The 19,809-nt window shown below is 47.4% G+C and overlaps 1 protein-coding gene and 1 long non-coding RNA gene across 12 annotated transcripts in view; both read left to right on the top strand.

Annotated features, from left to right (window-relative positions):
- Nucleotides 1–11,536, top strand: part of LOC110492627 (ubiquitin carboxyl-terminal hydrolase 19) — a 32,189-nt gene extending 20,653 nt beyond the window's left edge. For 5 of the 11 annotated variants that reach the window (XR_005036598.1, XR_005036600.1, XR_005036596.1 and 2 more), the window contains exons 16-26: nt 55–297; nt 400–518; nt 689–832; nt 969–1,306; nt 2,452–2,562; nt 2,710–2,926; nt 4,071–4,223; nt 5,930–6,096; nt 6,687–6,853; nt 7,799–9,992; nt 10,040–10,112. Coding sequence is in view for 2 of the 11 variants with exons in the window: in XM_036947622.1 (XP_036803517.1) it covers nt 55–297; nt 400–518; nt 689–832; nt 969–1,306; nt 2,452–2,562; nt 2,710–2,926; nt 4,071–4,223; nt 5,930–6,096; nt 6,687–6,853; nt 10,323–10,463 (1,800 nt within the window). In the remaining 9 variants the exon portion in view is untranslated. Of the gene's footprint in view, nt 1–54; nt 298–399; nt 519–688; nt 833–968; nt 1,307–2,451; nt 2,563–2,709; nt 2,927–4,070; nt 4,224–5,929; nt 6,097–6,686; nt 6,854–7,798; nt 9,993–10,039; nt 10,113–10,322 lie in introns of those variants that run through there. The other 6 variants (XR_005036599.1, XR_005036603.1, XR_005036597.1 and 3 more) reach the window with 5 other exon arrangements.
- An 828-nt stretch (nt 11,537–12,364) lies between these two features.
- On the top strand, nt 12,365–17,818 carry LOC118939573. The gene is made up of 3 exons (XR_005036610.1): nt 12,365–13,126; nt 17,180–17,315; nt 17,462–17,818. It is a non-coding gene; the product is annotated as an uncharacterized LOC118939573 (long non-coding RNA).
- The last annotated feature ends 1,991 nt before the right edge of the window (nt 17,819–19,809 follow it).

Genomic DNA, 19,809 nt, shown 5'->3' with positions numbered 1-19,809 from the left:
TGTTGATTTGAACGATTGTATTTGAATAAGTCTGCTTCCTCTGATTCGTGTCAGTTCCTGGTGAGTGTGAGTAAAGAGAACTCGAGCACAGCCGAGGTCCTGGAGTCCATCTCTCGGAGTGTGAGGATCAAGGCAGAGAACCTGAGATTGGCTGAGGTAGTGAAGAGTCGCTTCCATCGGATCTTCCTCCCATCCAACTCCCTGGACACGGTCTCCTCCTCAGACATGCTCTTCTGCTTCGAAGTGCTGTCTAAGGAGCTGGCCAAGGAGAGGGTGGTGGTGCTCCGAGTCCAGCAGGTAAACATCCAGCAGCCTCTCTTGCCGTCCTATTCGAACCTTAGGGAACTATAACACAAGTCCCTAGTGTCTGTCTCTCTGTCCCTCCCCCCCTCTGTCCAGAGGCCTCAGGTCCCCAGTATTCCCATCTCGAAGTGTGCTGCCTGCCTGAAGCCGCCTCTCTCGGATGAAGAGAAACTGAAGCGATGCACGCGCTGCTACCGCGTGGGTTACTGCAACCAGTGAGTCAATAGCTCACTAAATGTTTGCTGTCTGGCACTAATGACACGTCGGCAATTGAATGAGTTAATCTCCCAATAATAACAGAACTATTTCCTGTTCTCCTAAACGATTCAGGAATAGAAAAAAAAAATATTAGTTTAGTTTTTAATCCATTCTAACTTTTTTTCAGGGTTTGCCAGAAAAAACATTGGTCGAGCCACAAGGTTCTGTGTGGGCCCAACATAGAGAACGTGGGACTTCCCTTCCTGGTCAGCGTCCCTGAGTCCAGACTCACCTATGCCCGGCTGTCCCAGCTGCTGGAAGGATACTCAAGGTACCATTGGGATGTTGATGGATGGAAATGAATGCTGCTCTTTAGATATCAGTACAACTTTGCTGATTTGACATTGTTGGACTGTCACTGATTTACTATTTGGTCTCTCCTCTTTCCCCCCCATCTCTCTGTGTAGGTATTCAGTGAACGTGTTCCAGCCCCCCTTCCAGTCTGGCAGGACGTCTCCAGAGGTCACCCAGTGCCTGGCTGACCTTCCCCCTCCAGCAGAGACCCCTGAAAGTGTGGGGCCAGGGGACAAGGCCAGGGGCGGTGGGGCAGGGGACTCGGAGCAGGAGGGCTCCTCTCTGGTTCCTGAGTCTCCACTAGAGACAGCCCAGGCCTCAGCACATCCAGCCGGAGACCCAGACGCACTCTCCACCCACACCACAGACTCGGGTTTCATTGAGGCCTCCTCTGACTCCCAGGGAGAGAAGGAGACCTCCTGTGAGAAGGCTGTCAGACCAGAAGGTAAAGGCAAGCATCTTCTAAAATTGACATATCAATAGTTCTGTTTTTACTTTTTTCATTACGTTTCTCAACTGATTTATATAGACAAATACTTTTGTAAACAGTTTTTTTTACCTTACACTGTCTATGGTATGTGGACACTCCTTCAAGTGAGTGGATTTGGCTATTTTATCCACACCTGTTGCTGACAGGTGTAAAATCGAGCACACAGCCATGCAATCTCCATAGACAAACAGTAAGCAGTAGCCTTACTGAAGAGAGCAGCGACTTTCAACGTGGCACTGTTATTGGATGCCACCTTTTCCAATAAGTCAGTTTGTCAAATTTCTCCCCCGGTCAAATGTAAGTGCTGTTATTGTGAAGTGTAAACATCTAGGAGCAACAACGGCTCAGCCGTGAAGTGGTAGACCGCACAAGCTCACAGAACGGGAGTGCTAAAGTGTGTAGCGTGTAAATAAATAGTCTGTCCTCGGTTGCAACGGCAGCACAAGAGCTGTTCGTCGGGAGCTTCATGGAATGGGTTTCCATGGCCAAGCAACAGCACACAAGCCTAAGATCACCATTCGCAATGCCAAGCGTCGGCTGGAGTGGTATAAAGTTTGCCGCCGTTGGACTCTGGAGCAGTGGAAACGCGTTCTCTGGAGGGATGAACCACGCTTCACCATCTGGCAGTCCGATGGACAAATCTAGGCATAAAGCGAGGTCCATACAGAAATGCTTTGTCGAGGTCAATGTGGAAGAACTTAACTGGCCTACACAGAGGCCTGACCTCAACCCCATCGAACACCTTTGGGATGAATTGGAACACTGACTGTGAGCCAGGCCTAATCGCCCAACATCAGTGCTCGACCTCACCAATACTCTTGTGGCTGAATGGAAGCAAGTCCCCGCAGCAATGTTCCAACATCTAGTGGAAAGCATTCCCAGAAGAGTGGAGGCTGTTATAGCAGCAAAGGGGGAACCAACTCCATATTAATGACCATGATTTTGGAATGAGATGTTTGACAAGCAGGTGTCCACATACTTTTGGTTATTTACAAGCATTTCGCTACACTCGCAATAACATCTGCTAACCTTGTGTATGTGACCAATTAAGATGTATTTAGTGGATGTCTTTCCCTGTGTTTTGAGGCTGTGTTTTGTGTGTCTAGCTGCTGTGACCGGCTACCAGCAACCATCAGAGTCTGCGTCCAGCCACACCTCTCAGTTCTACATCACCATCCTCCACTCCAACAGCAAGGAGCAGACACTGGAGGAAAAGGGTCAGGGCCTAATCTCAAACCTGCCCCTCACACCTAGTCCTAGTGTTAAGACAAAGCTTAAACTTTATCATTCAACATTGAACTCCTTTACGATATGTGTTCTAGAATGTCTTACTGTTGTTTTGTCGCGTTTCCCCTTTACCCTAGAAGAGGCCGTTCTGGACCTCCCTGAGGACTCCAGCCTGGAGCTGGTGTGGAAGAACAACGAGCGTCTCAAGGAGTACGTCCTGGTTCGGTCCAAGGAGCTGGAATTTGAAGAGGACCCTGGGTCGGTCAACGAGACAGCCAGGGCTGGACACTTCACCCTGGAGCAGTGCCTCAACCTCTTCACTAGGCCTGAGGTGCTGGCACCAGAGGAGGCATGGTAGGAACAACACCACTGATCAATGTAGCTTTCAACATACATTAACATGCAGACATACTCAAACAAATGTAGCCCTACAGTCCCACAATGCCGTGGACTAACACACGTACTGCCCAGTTAACATTGACAGTCCTCTTACTGATTTAGGTAGTGTTTTGATGGATTTACAAACCTAACAAACTTTCTTTCTCTCTGTCCCTATCCTTCCCTCCCTCACTCTGCCTCTCGCCTCTGCCTCTCTCGCCTCTGCCTCTCTCTCTCGCCTCTGCCTCTCTCTCTCGCCTCTGCCTCTCGCCTCTGCCTCTCTCTCTCTCTCGCCTCTGCCTCTCTCTCTCTCGCCTCTGCTTCTCTCTCTCTCGCCTCTGCCTCTCTCTCTCTCGCCTCTGCCTCTCTCTCTCGCCTCTGCCTCTCTCTCTCTCTCGCCTCTGCCTCTCTCTCTCTCGCCTCTGCCTCTCTCTCTCTCTCGCCTCTGCCTCTCTCTCTCTCGCCTCTGCCTCTCTCTCTCGCGCGCCTCTGCCTCTCTCTCTCGCGCGCCTCTGCCTCTCTCTCTCGCGCGCCTCTGCCTCTCTCTCTCGCGCGCCTCTGCCTCTCTCTCTCGCGCGCCTCTGCCTCTCTCTCTCGCGCGCCTCTGCCTCTCTCTCTCGCGCGCCTCTGCCTCTCTCTCTCGCGCGCCTCTGCCTCTCTCTCTCGCGCGCCTCTGCCTCTCTCTCTCGCGCGCCTCTGCCTCTCTCTCTCGCGCGCCTCTGCCTCTCTCTCTCGCGCGCCTCTGCCTCTCTCTCTCGCGCGCCTCTGCCTCTCTCTCTCGCGCGCCTCTGCCTCTCTCTCTCTCTCTCGCGCCTCTGCCTCTCTCTCTCTCTCTCGCGCCTCTGCCTCTCTCTCGCTCCTCTGCCTCTCTCTCTCTCTCGTGCTCCTCTGCCTCTCTCTCTCTCTCTCGTGCTCCTCTGCCTCTCTCTCTCTCTCTCTCGCGCTCCTCTGCCTCTCTCTCTCGCGCTCCTCTGCCTCTCTCTCTCGCGCTCCTCTGCCTCTCTCTCTCGCCTCTGCCTCTCTCTCTCTCGCGCGCCTCTGCCTCTCTCTCTCTCGCGCGCCTCTGCCTCTCTCTCTCTCGCGCGCCTCTGCCCCGCTCTCTCCTCTCTGCCTCGCTTAGGTACTGTCCAAAGTGCCAGCAGCACAGAGAGGCTTCCAAGCAGCTGCTGCTATGGCGTCTGCCCAACGTCCTCATCATCCAGCTCAAACGCTTCTCCTTCCGCAGTTTCATCTGGAGGGACAAGATCAACGACATGGTCGACTTCCCCGTCAGGTACAGTTGAAGTCGGAAGTTTACAAACACCTTAGCCAAATACATTTAAACTCAGTTTTTCACAATTCCTGACATTTAATCCTAGTAAAAAATGTCCTGTCTTAGGTCGGTTTGGATCATCAGAATAATAGTAGAGCGATTTATTTCAGCTTTTATTTCTTTCATCACATTCCCAGTGGGTCAGAAGTTTACATACACTCAATTAGTATTTGGTAGCATTGCCTTTAAATTCTTGGGTGAAAAGTGTCGGGTAGCCTTCCACAAGCTCCCCACTAAGTTGGGTGAATTTTGGCCCATTCCTCCTGACAGAGCGCGTGTAACTGAGTCAGGTTTGTAGGCCTCCTTGCTCACACACTTTTTCAGTTCTGCCCACAAATTATCTATGGGCTTGAGGTCAGGGCTTTGTGATGGCCACTCCAATACCTTGACTTTGTTGTCCTTAAGCCATTTTGCCACAACTTTGGAAGTATGCTTGGGGTCATTGTCCATTTGGAAGACCCATTTGCGACCAAGATTTTACTTCCTGACTGATGTCTTGAGATGTTGCTTCAGTATATCCACATAATTTCTCTTCCTCATGATGCCATCTATTTTGTGAAGTGCACCAGTCCCTCCTGCAGCAAAGCACCCTCACAACATGATGCTGCCACCCCTGTGCTTCACGTTTGGGATGGTGTTCTTCAGCTTTTTTCCTCCAAACATAACGGTGGTCATAATGGCCAAACGGTTCTATTTTTGTTTCATCAGACCAGAGGACATTTCTCCAAAAAGTATGATATTTGTCCCCATATGCAGTTGCAAACTGTAGTCTGTTTTTTTTGTGGTGGTTTTGGAGCAGGGGCTTCTTTCTTGCTGAGCGGCCTTTCAGGTTATGTCGATATAGGACTCGTTTTACTGTGGATATAGATACTTTTGGACCTGTTTCCTCCAGCATCGTCACAAGGTCCTTTGCTGTTGTTCTGGGATTAATTTGCACTTTTCGCACCAACGTACGTTCATCTGTAGGAGACAGAACGCGTCTCCTTCCTGAGCGGTATGGTGGCTGCATAGTCACATGGTGTTTATACTTGCATACTATTGTTTGTACAGATGAACGTGGTACCTGATCTAGACTTGTGGAGGTCTACAATTATTTTTCTGAGGTCTTGGCTGATTTATTTTGAGTTTCCCATGATGTCAAGCAAAGAGGCACTGAGTTGGAAGGTAGGCCTTGAAATACATCCACAGGTACACCTCCAATTGACTCAAATGATGTCAATTAGCCTATCAGAAGCTTCCAAAAGTCATGACATCATTTTCTGAAATGTTCCAGGCTGTTTAAAGGCACAGTCAACTTGGGGATTTAAACTTTGGATCCACTGGAATTGTGATACAGTGAAATAATCTGTCTGTAAACAATTGCTGGAAAAATTACTTGTGTCAGGCACAAAGTAGATGTGCTAACCGACGTGCCAAAACTATAGTTTGTTAACAAGACAATTGTGGAGTGGTTGAAAAACGAGTTTTAATGACTCACACCTAAGTGCATTTAAACTTCTGACTTCAACTGTAAATAACATATTATAAACACAACTTCTCATATTATTCCCTTAATCACACTGACCCTACACTCAATAACTTGAGGGTGAATTCACTCAACATACATATAGTATAGTTTAAAATATTTATACAAACACAGATTTACAGCTTGTTTTCTTGTCTTTCAGGAACCTGGACCTCAGTAAGTTCTGTATTGGTCAGAAGGACGACATGCAGCAGCCGCCCATCTATGACCTCTATGCAGTCATCAATCACTACGGGGGCATGATCGGAGGTCACTACACTGCCTACGCACGCCTGCCCAGCGCCCAGAACAGCCAGCGCAGTGATGTTGGTGAGTGACTCTGTCTGGCTGAAGTAGGCTATACTGTATTTTAGTAGGCTATACTGTATTTTAGTCTACTGTATTTTAGAGTCTACTGTATTTTAGAGTCTACTGTATTTTAGAGTCTACTGTATTTTAGAGTCTACTGTATTTTAGAGTCTACTGTATTTTAGAGTCTACTGTATTTTAGAGTCTACTGTATTTTAGAGTCTGCTGTATTTTAGAGTCTGCTGTATTTTAGAGTCTGCTGTATTTTAGTAGAGTCTGCTGTATTTTAGTAGAGTCTGCTGTATTTTAGTAGAGTCTGCTGTATTTTAGTAGAGTCTGCTGTATTTTAGTAGAGTCTGCTGTATTTTAGTAGAGTCTGCTGTATTTTGTGACCATGGCAAGCTGGTTTAACATGTTATATTCTGTTCATACTGTTAAATTGATCTCACCTGCCGTCCTCACCTCTACTCTCTTCCTCCACCCTTTCCCTCCACCTCCCCACTCCTCTTCCTTCCTCCTCTTCCTCCTCCCCCTATTCTCTCCTACACCTTCCCCCTCCTCCTCTCCCTCACCTTCCACCTCCCCTTCCTACACGACCCCCCCACCCCCAGGCTGGCGTCTTTTTGATGACAGTACGGTGACGATGGTGGAAGAGAGCCAGGTGGTGACACGCTATGCCTACGTGCTGTTCTACCGCCGCCGCAACTCCCCTGTGGAACGACCACCTCGCTTACTGGGGGCCGAGTCCCCCACCTCTGCAGGAGCCAGCGCCAGCCAGGTGAGGGCGCCATTCTCTACCTCTGAGAGTATCCCTTAGGGAAGTACCAGTATCCATTACATTGTAGTAGAAAAACTCCGAGGAATAGTGCATCATGAGGGATTCATTTGAGGTAGATTTAAATTTCCTGAGATTATATTTTCACCACATGAGTGAGATGTAACACTGTGTTCATTCATCTAGTCTTCTTCATGCAGTGATATTTAGTTGGTTGCTTGTGGTGCTTTTAGAGATGAGAAATGATCTCAGTTGTCATTGACAGAGTAATGTGTTTTCTGCTTATTAAGCTGTGATGAGAGAAAGACGATGGATCTAATCTAACCGTTTCAAGGCCATTGGTTTGTTCATCAAGAGTTTTATGCTAGTTTCTAAATTGAATAGCGGCTTTGGAGAAAAGCTGTGCACACTTGTTTCAACTTGTTATCCTGAAGTGCCAGACATTGCCTTTCTCTTGTCCCCTTTATCTGATCTGTTTTGGCATCTAAGCAGCATAGTTTTCTGTCCAAATGCTGAAAACAAAGTCAATTGCCTCAGAATTAATAAGGGCTGTATCTATTCACAAACTTTGTGGAAGCTATTTAATGCCTGTGAAAATGATTAGATGTATGGTGCGTTTTTTCTTGTACTCTGATTGAATTAATCTACAAAAACATATATTTGATTTAATGTATCTATTAGCTAACTGTTGAAAAGAAAGATGTGATAGTTTGTCTATCCATGTGTTTTCTGAGAGACACCCCTCACGTCGCTCTGAGCTGTCCTCATGCTGTTCCTTGAAAGAGTCTGGCTTGTCCTTGACCCCGTGGCCTGTGACACCGTTAATATATTAGACAGAGTGGAGTGGAAGGGGAGGGGTTTGCTGGAGGTCTGGCTGTGGTGAGGTGGCGTTGCTTTAGGAAGAACCAAGCCTTTCCCTGAAGCTGACACAGGTTTCCGCCATCGCAGGCATCTCTGATATGGCAGGAACTGGAGCAGGAAGAGGAGGGTGTTGAAGAGGGCCCCCGGGGCCTGTTCCGTCCCAGGCTGGGGAGGAGAAGAGCAGCCAGGAGGGAGGAGGGGGTGGAGGGGCAGGTGTGGCGGCTGCTGCGCCAAAGGATCCCGCATTATTCCGATGACGACTGTGTCCTATATTTTGTCCTGGGTACCTTGGCTGCTCTACTAGCGTTGTTAGTGAACCTACTCTACAGAGCCAACTGGGGCTAAGCGGCCAGTATCACACCCCACACATACACGCTTATATGCTAAAGCAATAAGGCACGAGAGGGTGCGGTATATGGCCAATATATCACAGCTAAGGGATGTTCTTATGCACGACACAACGTGGAGTTCCTGGACCACAGCCCTTAGCCGTGGTATATTGCCCATATACCACAAACCACGAGGCACCTTATTGCTGTTATAAACTGGTTACTGAAGTAATTAGAGCAGTAAGAATACATGTTTTGTCATACCCGTGGTATATGGTCTGATACACCACGGCTGTCAGCCAATCAGCATTCAGGGCTCGAGCCAACCAGTTTATAAATAGGCTTATACACAAAAAAAATGTAAAGTCTAATGAAATATCCATGCCAATACGAAAACATTTTGTTTTGTAGATGGCCTATAAATCAATATGCTGCTGAACACATTCAAAATGTCAACTAAATTATATCTGTTAATCAAGTCCAATAGCATCTACTAGTAACTTGGCTCAGCAAGGCTTGGCCTTCTTATTTACTGCAGTCCATAATGTATGTCCCTATAAGATACGTTAAATTCTGGTTCAAACCTACTTCAGCCTTTTATGTGTCCATGCCAAGTGTCTCTCTCTCATGTAGGATTTCAGTACAAAAATCTGAAATGCGTGTTTCGTAATGGTTAGTCCTATGTTTCTGCACAAGAGATGCTGCAGAGAGGACTTGAACTAGGGTATATAGGGTTAAAGTCCTATTGTGATAGTTTTGAGTGGGTGAGGGAATAAGCTATTGTAATCCTTTAGCTCCATCCCAGGGTGGTATGATGGGCTCCGCCTTGCTTTGTGCAGTCATGACTTTGTACTGTAACCTGAAGACAGCTAAAATGTGTGTTTTGCTTTAATGAATACAGAGTGTTTTTAGACTCACTGTAAGCTAGTATGTGCCTTTTGCTTGTTTGTCACATTGCTGATTTTATTTTTGATTTTATGTTGTCAATGGTAAGCTCTTAATTCAGCAGTTATATTGCTTTCTGTCCACCAGGGTTAGGCTCAATTCGAATTGGAGGCTGTTAATTCAGGAAGTGATTTGAATTTAAAATTCAGAAATGTTTTTCTTTTTTTTTTTCTCCGAAATAGATAACTTTTACTTTTCAGTTTATTGAGAAGTCATTGAAAATGAATGCATTTTTTTTCTCTTCAGATTATTTGCATTGTAGTTTTTGTTTACTTCCTTCCTGTTTACTTCCTGAATTGACTGCCTTATGTTCGAATTGAGCCCAACCCTGCTGTTCATACGTTTTCCTTATCCCTGTCAGACTTCATGAAAGCCACTTGTTTAATCTTTTTAAATGTGCTTCTTTTTTTTTTGGGGGGGGGGGGGGGGTGAAATAGCTAGATATGTCAGAGCTTTACGACTGTTTCTGCAAAAGAATAAGTGCGCTGATGTACAGTATGAAGCTGAAGCTTAGTAGTGACGTCAACTCATTAGGTGGACACCATCTGCTTTCTATCAATGAAAATTGCTACACTTAATGATTATCTGTGTCGCTGGAATATGGACTAACCTTCTGTAACCGTGTTGTAGTAATCTGTTCAAGTCTCAGGGATATCACACTGCACTCTGTCACATGCCTCTCCAGCAGTAGATGGGCTTGGAGGCCAGGTATATTCACCATCTGCTTTCAATGCCCAGTATGTCTCAGTGGTTTATCCAGTGGTTTGCCTCAGTGAAATGTCGACACAAGGAAATGTGAATTATCTAGGCTCCCTACAGATGGCAAAGATTCCCTATGGTTGTGGGTGTAAAGGTGAAAGTTACTGATGTAAGGAAGTGTATATTTTATAGCATAAATATATTTACTAGATTGCTGTATAGAAATTGTACAATTTTAAATGTAATCTTAATAGTCGCTATTATTTAAAAAAAGAAAGTGGGACATTTCCTAGCAATAATGTGTACAGGTCCTTCCATCTTAATGCTGCCCCAATAAACCAACACTTGTGTACAGGTCCTTCCATCTTAATGCTGCCCCAATAAACCAACACTTGTACTACTTTTCAAAAATAAAATGTCAACCTTTATGCTGTCTTAATGAATATTATTTTTAGTAAACAAACATGGAAATCGTCCATCCAATTGGAACTGGGTTTTGTTAGTGGCTGCAAGGAATATGTCTGTCAGTCCAGTGCGTTTATGCTTTTGAATGGGTAACGGACCAGATGGGTCTGGTCTTCCTGAAAGGGAACTGGTCCACAGAAAAGCATGATTTGTAACACTGGTTTATTTTACAGGCCTCTGGCCAGGCTCTCTTTGGGACTGACCTGGACCCTGAAGGACCCCCTCCGCTGACCCCAGAGGTGACCTCTGAGCTGTTTGGACACTCTGGCGAATGTGCTGCTCTGTCCTACAGTAACATGGAGGAGGTGGACTAAGGTGTGACTGAAGCTCCACCGAGCCGGCATAAGGCTCCAGCTGTGGACCGATGCCAGCAGCAACATTGGGAAATACACTCGTCAGTAAACAACACTAATAAACTGGACGTCTTCAAAGCGTCCCCTCAGTGGTGCACTGCTAAACATGTCAGAAGTGGATTTGTGGGGAAGGAAGGACCAGTACATGTCACCACAGATGTGGTGGACATACCAGCTCATGCTGTTTATGTAGTAATATTCATGCAACACATTTATGCACACGTGTGTGTGCGCCCACACACACACACACACACACACAGCGTGTTTGCACATACAACAAAAGCCTCCACACACTCCTGTTTCCCCAGAGCCTCCGGGTTGCAACCTGTTGTTGGCTGATGGAAGAGCCCACCTAGACAATGTTGGTGGCCATGCCGCTTATGACCCCCTTTTATCCCATGATAAACGGGTGTCTGGTTCAGAGGTCACAAAGGATGTGGCTAACATCAAACAACCCACCCCCCCCCCCCCCCCCCCAGCCTGTTGGGATTGAGGGAAAATTGTGATGTGAGAGGATTGGACGTGTGTGTCTGGGTGTGTAAGCATTTGAGTGTGGTTTTTTTCCCCGCTTCTCATCAAGGTTTAGTCTGGTCTGTGTTGTGATTCTGTAAGCTGGGTACCGATATAGTGTAATGGGTGCAGAAGTTGTTTCTTTTATGTTCATACAGAGGACAAAAAGTAACTCTTTCTGTTGACTATTTTCATACCACATCTGGATTTAGTTGCTTTGCTTTAGATTTTAAAACATTTTAAAAACATTTTTACTTTGTAATTTATCCAATCCTGTGGATGTAATTTTGGGGAAGAAACTAACTTGATACACACTGACATGTGCATGTAGATACACAGTAGCCGTACAACAGAATGCTGTTACTACTTCTGCTACATATCTCCATTTCTGTTTTGAGTACTCTTGTACACCCCTCCCTTCATTTGTATTAGACTGCATATATAAAGTTGGGGGTTAATGAGAATGTGTATAAGATTATACATTGTTAATATAAATTAAACACTTTTTGAGAAGCGCTAACGGGTTTTTTACCCTCCGTTTCTACCATTTTCTATGTTTAAATTGTTGGTCCTCCAACCTGCACTTCTTTTACATGGCGCTTGTTACTGTATTTGCTTTCAGACTCCACACATTACGCAGAGAGAAGAAACGACGGTTTCAGAAATTAAACACTTTTTCTGTCAAAATAAGTCGGCAGAGTGATTGTGTTTGTATGTGAATAGTTGTACAAATTTAGAGCTACAAATCTACGATTGGTCAAAAGATTTACGAGGATCTCTGGTTTCAGTAACATACCTAGTTAGCTAGCTCAACCCTCACGCAATTTACTGACAAATTGGCTCGTTATTTAGTCAAGGAAAATCAGGTGTTGACAACCGATCATTCGGGACTGGAGCTCCTCATGTCAAACTGCGATAAGACCGGTGATCATCCCTCTAAACCACGGGGACGGTCGTAATGAGCATGACCCGTTTGATGAGCGCTGTACTCCACACGCCAAAGGAAATGTCAATGAATATAACGGGTGTACCGCTGAAGAAGACCTCAAGGGGTTGTCTCTAAAGAAGAAAAAGCTTGTCCTTCATGTTGATCTCAATTGGTGTCTGACGCCGTGACAAGTCAAGGAACTTGGATTATTTTATTTAAATTGTGACATGGGGACAAATGAGTAAACGGTAATTCAACCGGGTTGCAATATAGCTGACGAGCCTCATGGAGGTCAGGGGACCGCAGTCAGGGAATGTAATTTAAAAAATATATATATATTTACATTCATTGACCTCAGTTACCCTAAATAGCGGTTGTGACTAGATGGGAGTACAGCTGCGACCGAAAGTGACTTTTCGTAGCAGGTGAAGATGCCGTTTTAGCTAGCCCTAACCCCATATCATAATTACCCTAATATACTACATCAATTTTCCTAACCTGGTACGAAACAGTATCTCCTGGTCGTAGCTGTATACCGCCGAGTCAAAATCTAAATAGCCATTTTCTACATGTAGGCAGTTTTATTTTGGAGGTAGAACAGTCTGTTCTACAAGCTATAATGAATGAGAGTGATCCAAAATATTTTTCAAGGAGCAGATGCCCCAAAACTCTAACCTTTTTCTGTAAATGACATGACAATTCAATAAGTGGAATCATTTGCCACTGTGTGCCAACCTGCCACGATGGTGCCATTGCTGAGTGTAATTGCCAAACATCGGTCTCTTTCTGTTGTCTGTAGGTAAATGGGATTGGATGAGTGACTCACCTCAACTCCCACCATGTGCGTGTGCTGTCTGCCATCACTCCTAGTTTGGCCCGGGTGGCAGGCTTCACCTGCTCCGCTGTAGGTCGGCAGTTCAGGGGGGTGCTGGACGAGCACCTAGCCATGCTGTACTTTCCGGAGGGGAACAAGGAGCTGGCTGTGAAGGGGGAGGAAGGGCAGCTCTACCACTGGAGCCTACCCTCCTCCTTCCAGCTACTGAAGGATCTGGTGGCAGATGGGAAGGGACTTTTCCATCTTATTCCTTACCTTTGGCTGAGACCTTCCTCGCGTGCTGTCTTCTGTGTCCCGTGCCCTCACCAGAGTGCTCCCACCCACTGTTCCCCCGACCTCCCAGCCCTTAAGGTATGATGAGTGCTTTGGGTGGGGGAGGGTGTGATGCTGGATGTGGTGTCATTAGGACAATAGCTAAAATGACTGTGTTGTCCTGGCATTTTACCAAACTCTTACTAACTGCCATATTAAATGGACTCGTTGCTCGTATCATAATCATACTGTTATGTTAGCTACTCTGCCAATAGTCCAGTCGTTGCTCGTATCATAATCATACTGTTATGTTAGCTATTCTGCCAATAGTCCAGTCGTTGCTCGTATCATAATCATACTGTTATGTTAGCTACTCTGCCAATAGTCCAGTCATTGCACTCATTACTCATTATAGGCTGCTGCTACCTGTTGTCATTGTAGGCTGTTACCTGTTGTCATTGTAGGCTGCTACCTGTTGCAGCTTGTCATTTAGAGGCTGCTACTGTGTTGCAGGTGGCATTTAGAGACTGCTACTGTGTTGCAGGTGGCATTTAGAGGGTGCTACTGTGTTACAGGTGGGATTTAGAGGGTGATACTGTGTTACAGGTGGCATTTAGAGGGTGCTACTGTGTTAAAGCTTGTACAGGTGTCATTGCTACTCAGAGGGAGTCATAATTATTTGAGGGTGGGGGTGGGGAGAGAGTGGAGGCAGTGGGATATAGTGGTCAAAATTCGAAATCTTGTTCGAGGAACAATGCCTTTTAAGACAAACTCACAGAAGGTCATTCACGGTGAGATGTATTATGGGTGCCTGGTGTGTGGTGCTACTCCCCTGGGTACAGAGTGGCTGCAGTCCCTTGTCATCCCCCTCAGTGTGTTCCTGTACCAGTTAGTTTACTGGAGCAGAACACATCGGTTTCTGCAGGGGGGAGGCTCAGAGGCTGCCTTACACAGTTAGCGGCAGTTTAAAAACATCCACATGATAACTTATTCAAACTGTCAAGGACTATTTGTGTAGGAATATCGGCAGGGAGGGTGAAAGAAGATAATTAGATTCAGCAGAACTTGCAGGATGACCTGTAAACTTGGTTTTTGTTTACTCTCATTCTAAAAGGATACTCTAAAGCAGAGTTTCCCAAACTCGGTCCTGGGCCCCCCCCCCGGGTGCGTTTTGGTGTTTGCCCTAGCTCTAACACCAGGCGGCGGTGCCAGGCGGTGCCAGGATCGAGTTTGGGAAACTCTGCTCTAATGCCCAGAAAATGTTCATGTTTTCCGATTGATACCTGATAGACACTGTTAACCCTTTCCTATCTAATGCCCCGCTGCTGGTAGAGTATGAGCCACGTTAAAGCAGACTGTGTTCGTTGTAATAAATTATTTATAAGGTAATAGGAACATACTTTAACAGTTGTTTACATATAATTAGCTTACTAACATGTACAAATGTGGGAGTAATGATGACAAAATGATTCATCTAACTATTTACTAATCCATTAGCAATGCTTTAGGTGGGATAGAAGGTGGGATTATATAGTGCTGCCCTTTCTCCTCCCTCCCGGCTGAGTGTGTTTGAGACACCAGGCCAGATCCTCTGTAGTAAGAAGGGGGTGGTTCTGACCAAGTCAGATCCACTGTAGTAAGAAGGGGTGGTTCTGACCAGGCCAGATCCACTGCAGTATGAAGGGGGTGGTTCTGAACAGTCCAGATCCTCTGTAGTAAGAAGGGGTGGTTCTGACCAGGCCAGATCCACTGCAGTATGAAGGGGGTGGTTCTGAACAGTCCAGATCCACTGCAGTATGAAGGGGGTGGTTCTGAACAGTCCAGATCCACTGCAGTATGAAGGGGGTGGTTCTGACCAGGCCAGATCCACTGCAGTATGAAGGGGGTGGTTCTGAACAGTCCAGATCCACTGCAGTATGAAGGGGGTGGTTCTGAACAGTCCAGATCCACTGTAGTAAGAAGGGGTGGTTCTGACCAGGCCAGATCCACTGCAGTATGAAGGGGTGGTTCTGACCAGGCCAGATCCACTGCAGTATGAAGGGGGTGGTTCTGACCAGGCCAGATCCTCTGTAGTAAGAAGGGGTGGTTCTGACCAGGCCAGATCCTCTGTAGTAAGAAGGGGTGGTTCTGACCAGGCCAGATCCACTGCAGTATGAAGGGGGTGGTTCTGAACAGTCCAGATCCACTGCAGTATGAAGGGGGTGGTTCTGACCAGGCCAGATCCTCTGTAGTAAGAAGGGGTGTTTCTGACCAGGCCAGATCCACTGCAGTATGAAGGGGGTGGTTCTGACCAGGCCAGATCCTCTGTAGTAAGAAGGGGTGGTTCTGACCAGGCCAGATCCACTGCAGTATGAAGGGGGTGGTTCTGACCAGGCCAGATCCACTGCAGTATGAAGGGGGTGGTTCTGACCAGGCCAGATCCGCTGTAGTAAGAAGGGGTGGTTCTGACCAGGCCAGATCCACTGCAGTATGAAGGGGGTGGTTCTGACCAGGCCAGATCCTCTGTAGTAAGAAGGGGTGGTTCTGACCAGGCCAGATCCTCTGTAGTAAGAAGGGGTGGTTCTGACCAGGCCAGATCCACTGCAGTATGAAGGGGGTGGTTCTGACCAGTCCAGATCCTCTGTAGTAAGAAGGGGTGGTTCTTTTTTTTATTTTTTTTGAATTTTACCCCTTTTTCTCCCCAATTTCGTGGTATCCAATTGTTGTAGTAGCTACTATCTTGTCTCATTGCTACAACTCCCGTACGGGCTCGGGAGAGACGAAGGCTGAATGTCATGCGTCCTCCGATACACAACCCAACCAGCCGTACTGCTTCTTAACACAGCGCGCATCCAACCCGGAAGCCAGCCGCACCAATGTGTCGGAGGCTACACCGTGCACCTGGAAACCTTGGCTAGCGCGCACTGCGCCCGGCCCGCCACAGGAGTCGCTGGTGCGCGATGAGACAAGGAGATCCCTACCGACCAATCCCTCCCTAACCCGGACGACGCTAGGCCAATTGTGCGTCGCCCCACGGACCTCCCGGTCGCGGCCGGTTACGACAGAGCCTGGGCACGAACCCAGGGACTCTGATGGCCCTTAACCACTGCGCCACCCGGGAGGCCCCTAGAAGGGGTGGTTCTGACCAGGCCAGATCCACTGTAGTAAGAAGGTGTGGTTCTGACCAGGCCAGATCCACTGCAGTATGAAGGGGGTGGTTCTGAACAGTCCAGATCCTCTGTAGTAAGAAGGGGGTGGTTCTGAACAGTCCAGATCCGCTGTAGTAAGAAGGGGGTGGTTCTGACCAGGCTAGATCCGCTGTAGTAAGAAGGGGGTGGTTCTGACCATTCCAGATCCACTGTAGTAAGAAGGGGGTGGTTCTGACCAGGCCAGATCTACTGCAGTATGAAGGGGGTGGTTCTGAACAGTCCAGATCCTCTGTAGTAAGAAGGGGGTGGTTCTGAACAGTCCAGATCCGCTGTAGTAAGAAGGGGGTGGTTCTGACCAGGCCAGATCCACTGCAGTATGAAGGGGGTGGTTCTGAACAGTCCAGATCCACTGTAGTAAGAAGGGGTGGTTCTGACCAGGCCAGATCCGCTGTAGTAAGAAGGGGTGGTTCTGATCAGTCCAGATCCACTGTAGTAAGAAGGGGTGGTTCTGACCAGGCCAGATCCGCTGTAGTAAGAAGGGGTGGTTCTGATCAGTCCAGATCCGCTGTAGTAAGAAGGGGTGGTTCTGATCAGTCCAGATCCACTGTAGTAAGAAGGGGTGGTTCTGACCAGTCCAGATCCGCTGTAGTAAGAAGGGGTGGTTCTGACCAGGCCAGATCCTCTGTAGTAAGGAGGGGGTGGTTCTGACCAAGGCAGAGGAGTGCCTGTCGACCCGTGACAGGGAGAAAGCCCTGTACCAGTACCTCAGCTCTGTCCAGGGCCTGGGAGGCTTCCAGAACCACTTTCACTGGTAGGTGGACCCATTCCAAAAGGCTTGAAGTCTTATCATACTAATGGGGGTGCCCTAGTTTGCTGGCAAGCTCATACATCTTTGAATCATCATCAGGTCATTTAGTCTTACGTATCACAGTAATTGTAATAGCGAAGTTGTGCTCTGTATTGACCTCCATGAAGGTTTCAGTGTTTCGTGATGTAGTCAGGGCACTGGTCTCTCTCTCTGTAGGTTGGCCAGGAACACCTACACTCCTTCCGGGGAGGAAAGCTTCGGTGCCGGGACCCCTTCGACCAGGAAGTCACAGTACATATTCATAGATGACAACATCCGGCAGAATCATGAGGACATCGTTGCCCATCCAAAAGTATGTTTTTTTTTTTTCTCGGTTCATGTTATTTTGGATGTTTTGTGCGTACTCATATGGATGTGGATTTGTACCATTGCAGATCCAGTATGTTTTAAGTGTCCTCACATGGTGTTTCTGTTCTTGGTCCATGTCTGATTCTGAAGGTGTTCCTGGACTGCGACGGCTCAGAGACCTGCATATAGCCTCCACCTCACAGCTGTATGACCTACGTCTGGTCCAGAACGACCGTTCGGAGCCATCTCAGACCTAGCGTATTTCAGCCAGCTATGACAGGAACCTCCAGCATGGGGCAGGCTAGAGTGGTGTGTCTGCAGCCTATAGCTCCAGGGTGAGGGCTTGGGTTGGGGGAACTCATTGGGTCTGCAGGTTGAAGGTAACTGCTGTAGTTGCTCAAACTCCTCCTCTAAGTTCAGTGTACTCAGGGTGTGTGATACTGACAACCATTATATTACAAATGTAGAAGACGGCTGTTTTTAAAATAAAAACATGTCAGAACTAGGTCATTAATGTAAAGGCATTGTTTACGTATACCACATTGTGTTAAGAATATACAGGTCATATACCTCACCGTTTGTAATATCACAACGAGAGAGTTACATGGTTGAGCAGTGAAACTCTGTTATAACTTCACACGTGCTCTTATCTAAAAGACATGTTTCAGTTAGAACCCCCAGTTCGTCTTACTGTTTGACTATGTATAATGGCATAACAATGGATGAGCTTGAAACAGCTAAGCCCTGGTTTAATTTGGGTGTATTTGGTTTGTGGGTTTGTTTGCGCTGGAATTGATTTGAGCTTTCTTTGGAAGCACTCTTATGTGGAAACACTATTCCTAATGATATATCCAGGGAATGTGTTTCACACTTTCTGTGGATGGTCGTGTTGGAGATTTATATGACTTATTTCTAAGCTTGAAGGGGAGTTTGCCATTTGACTACTGCAAATTCGAGACACCTTTCCTAAGGAACCCATCACAATGGCTGCTGGGTAATTGTGGAAGATGAGGCACAATCAAGCCTTCGACTGCAGTACATAACTGAGACGGTTCAATTCTAAGAAACAGGCGAATGGGCTGTTGTTGCTAGGGCAACAGTCATGTTTGATAGGAGACACATTCAGACTGTCTATTTGAACCGACGGCTGTGTATGTGGATGCACTTTGTGTGTTCTTGTATGTCATTGTCTCAAGGCAGATCGTGTAACTAATCGTCTGCGTTGACTGTCAGTCGGGCGTGGCGTAGGATTGACGCCGCCTGACGTAAGACGGTGCTTGTATGTTTCGTGGTGAACATTCTAAACTATCAGCTTGTACTCATGTGGAGTTCAATAAAGCTGAGTGGAGGAACATTTTGGTTTTTTTTTGTGCCACAGACACACTGTGTATGGGAATTTACTGACCAAATATTGATTAGTTAGGGTGTTACTGTCACCTAAAAGCACTATCGATTTCCCCTCAGGCCTTTTGGGTACAGTTAAGTTGTGAACAAGTGATTGATTATCAGCCTACAGAGTGAAGACTAATGATGGATCTAAGGGGAACTAATCAATCAGGGATCATCAGCAGAGCAAGGTTACGTTTAAAGTGATTATTGCTATTATTGACGTTTTATTATTAGGGGAGTTACTAACCGTGATAATTCAACTTCAACAGAGTGGCTGCGGTTCTGGGTTTTCTGGAACCCAGGAGTTTTGGACTAAAGATACAGAGATTTCTGCACATGTGCAAGATCCGCTGTGTGCCCTTCCCCTCCCCGAGTCCTTCCAGCTGCTGCTCTGTGATCACTCACTCACCCCATGACTCTGCTGCGTGCCCTTCCCCTCCCCGAGTCCTTCCAGCTGCTGCTCTGTGATCACTCACTCACCCCATGACTCCGCTGTGTGCCCTACCCCTCCCCGAGTCCTTCCAGCTGCTGCTCTGTGATCACTCACTCACCCCATGACTCTGCTGCGTGCCCTTCCCCTCCCCGAGTCCTTCCAGCTGCTGCTCTGTGATCACTCACTCACCCCATGACTCCGCTGTGTGCCCTTCCCCTCCCCGAGTCCTTCCAGCTGCTGCTCTGTGATCACTCACTCACCCCATGACTCTGCTGCGTGCCCTTCCCCTCCCCGAGTCCTTCCAGCTGCTGCTCTGTGATCACTCACTCACCCCATGACTCCGCTGTGTGCCCTACCCCTCCCCGAGTCCTTCCAGCTGCTGCTCTGTGATCACTCACTCACCCCATGACTCCGCTGTGTGCCCTTCCCCTCCCCGAGTCCTTCCAGCTGCTGCTCTGTGATCACTCACTCACCCCATGACTCTGCTGCGTGCCCTTCCCCTCCCCGAGTCCTTCCAGCTGCTGCTCTGTGATCACTCACTCACCCCATGACTCCGCTGTGTGCCCTTCCCCTCCCCGAGTCCTTCCAGCTGCTGCTCTGTGATCACTCACTCACCCCATGACTCTGCTGCGTGCCCTTCCCCTCCCCGAGTCCTTCCAGCTGCTGCTCTGTGATC

The sequence above is a fragment of the Oncorhynchus mykiss genome, chromosome 16 (genome assembly GCF_013265735.2).
Source record: "Oncorhynchus mykiss isolate Arlee chromosome 16, USDA_OmykA_1.1, whole genome shotgun sequence".
NCBI classification, from domain to species: domain Eukaryota; kingdom Metazoa; phylum Chordata; class Actinopteri; order Salmoniformes; family Salmonidae; genus Oncorhynchus; species Oncorhynchus mykiss.
This window is presented reverse-complemented; position numbering and strand designations above follow the sequence as displayed.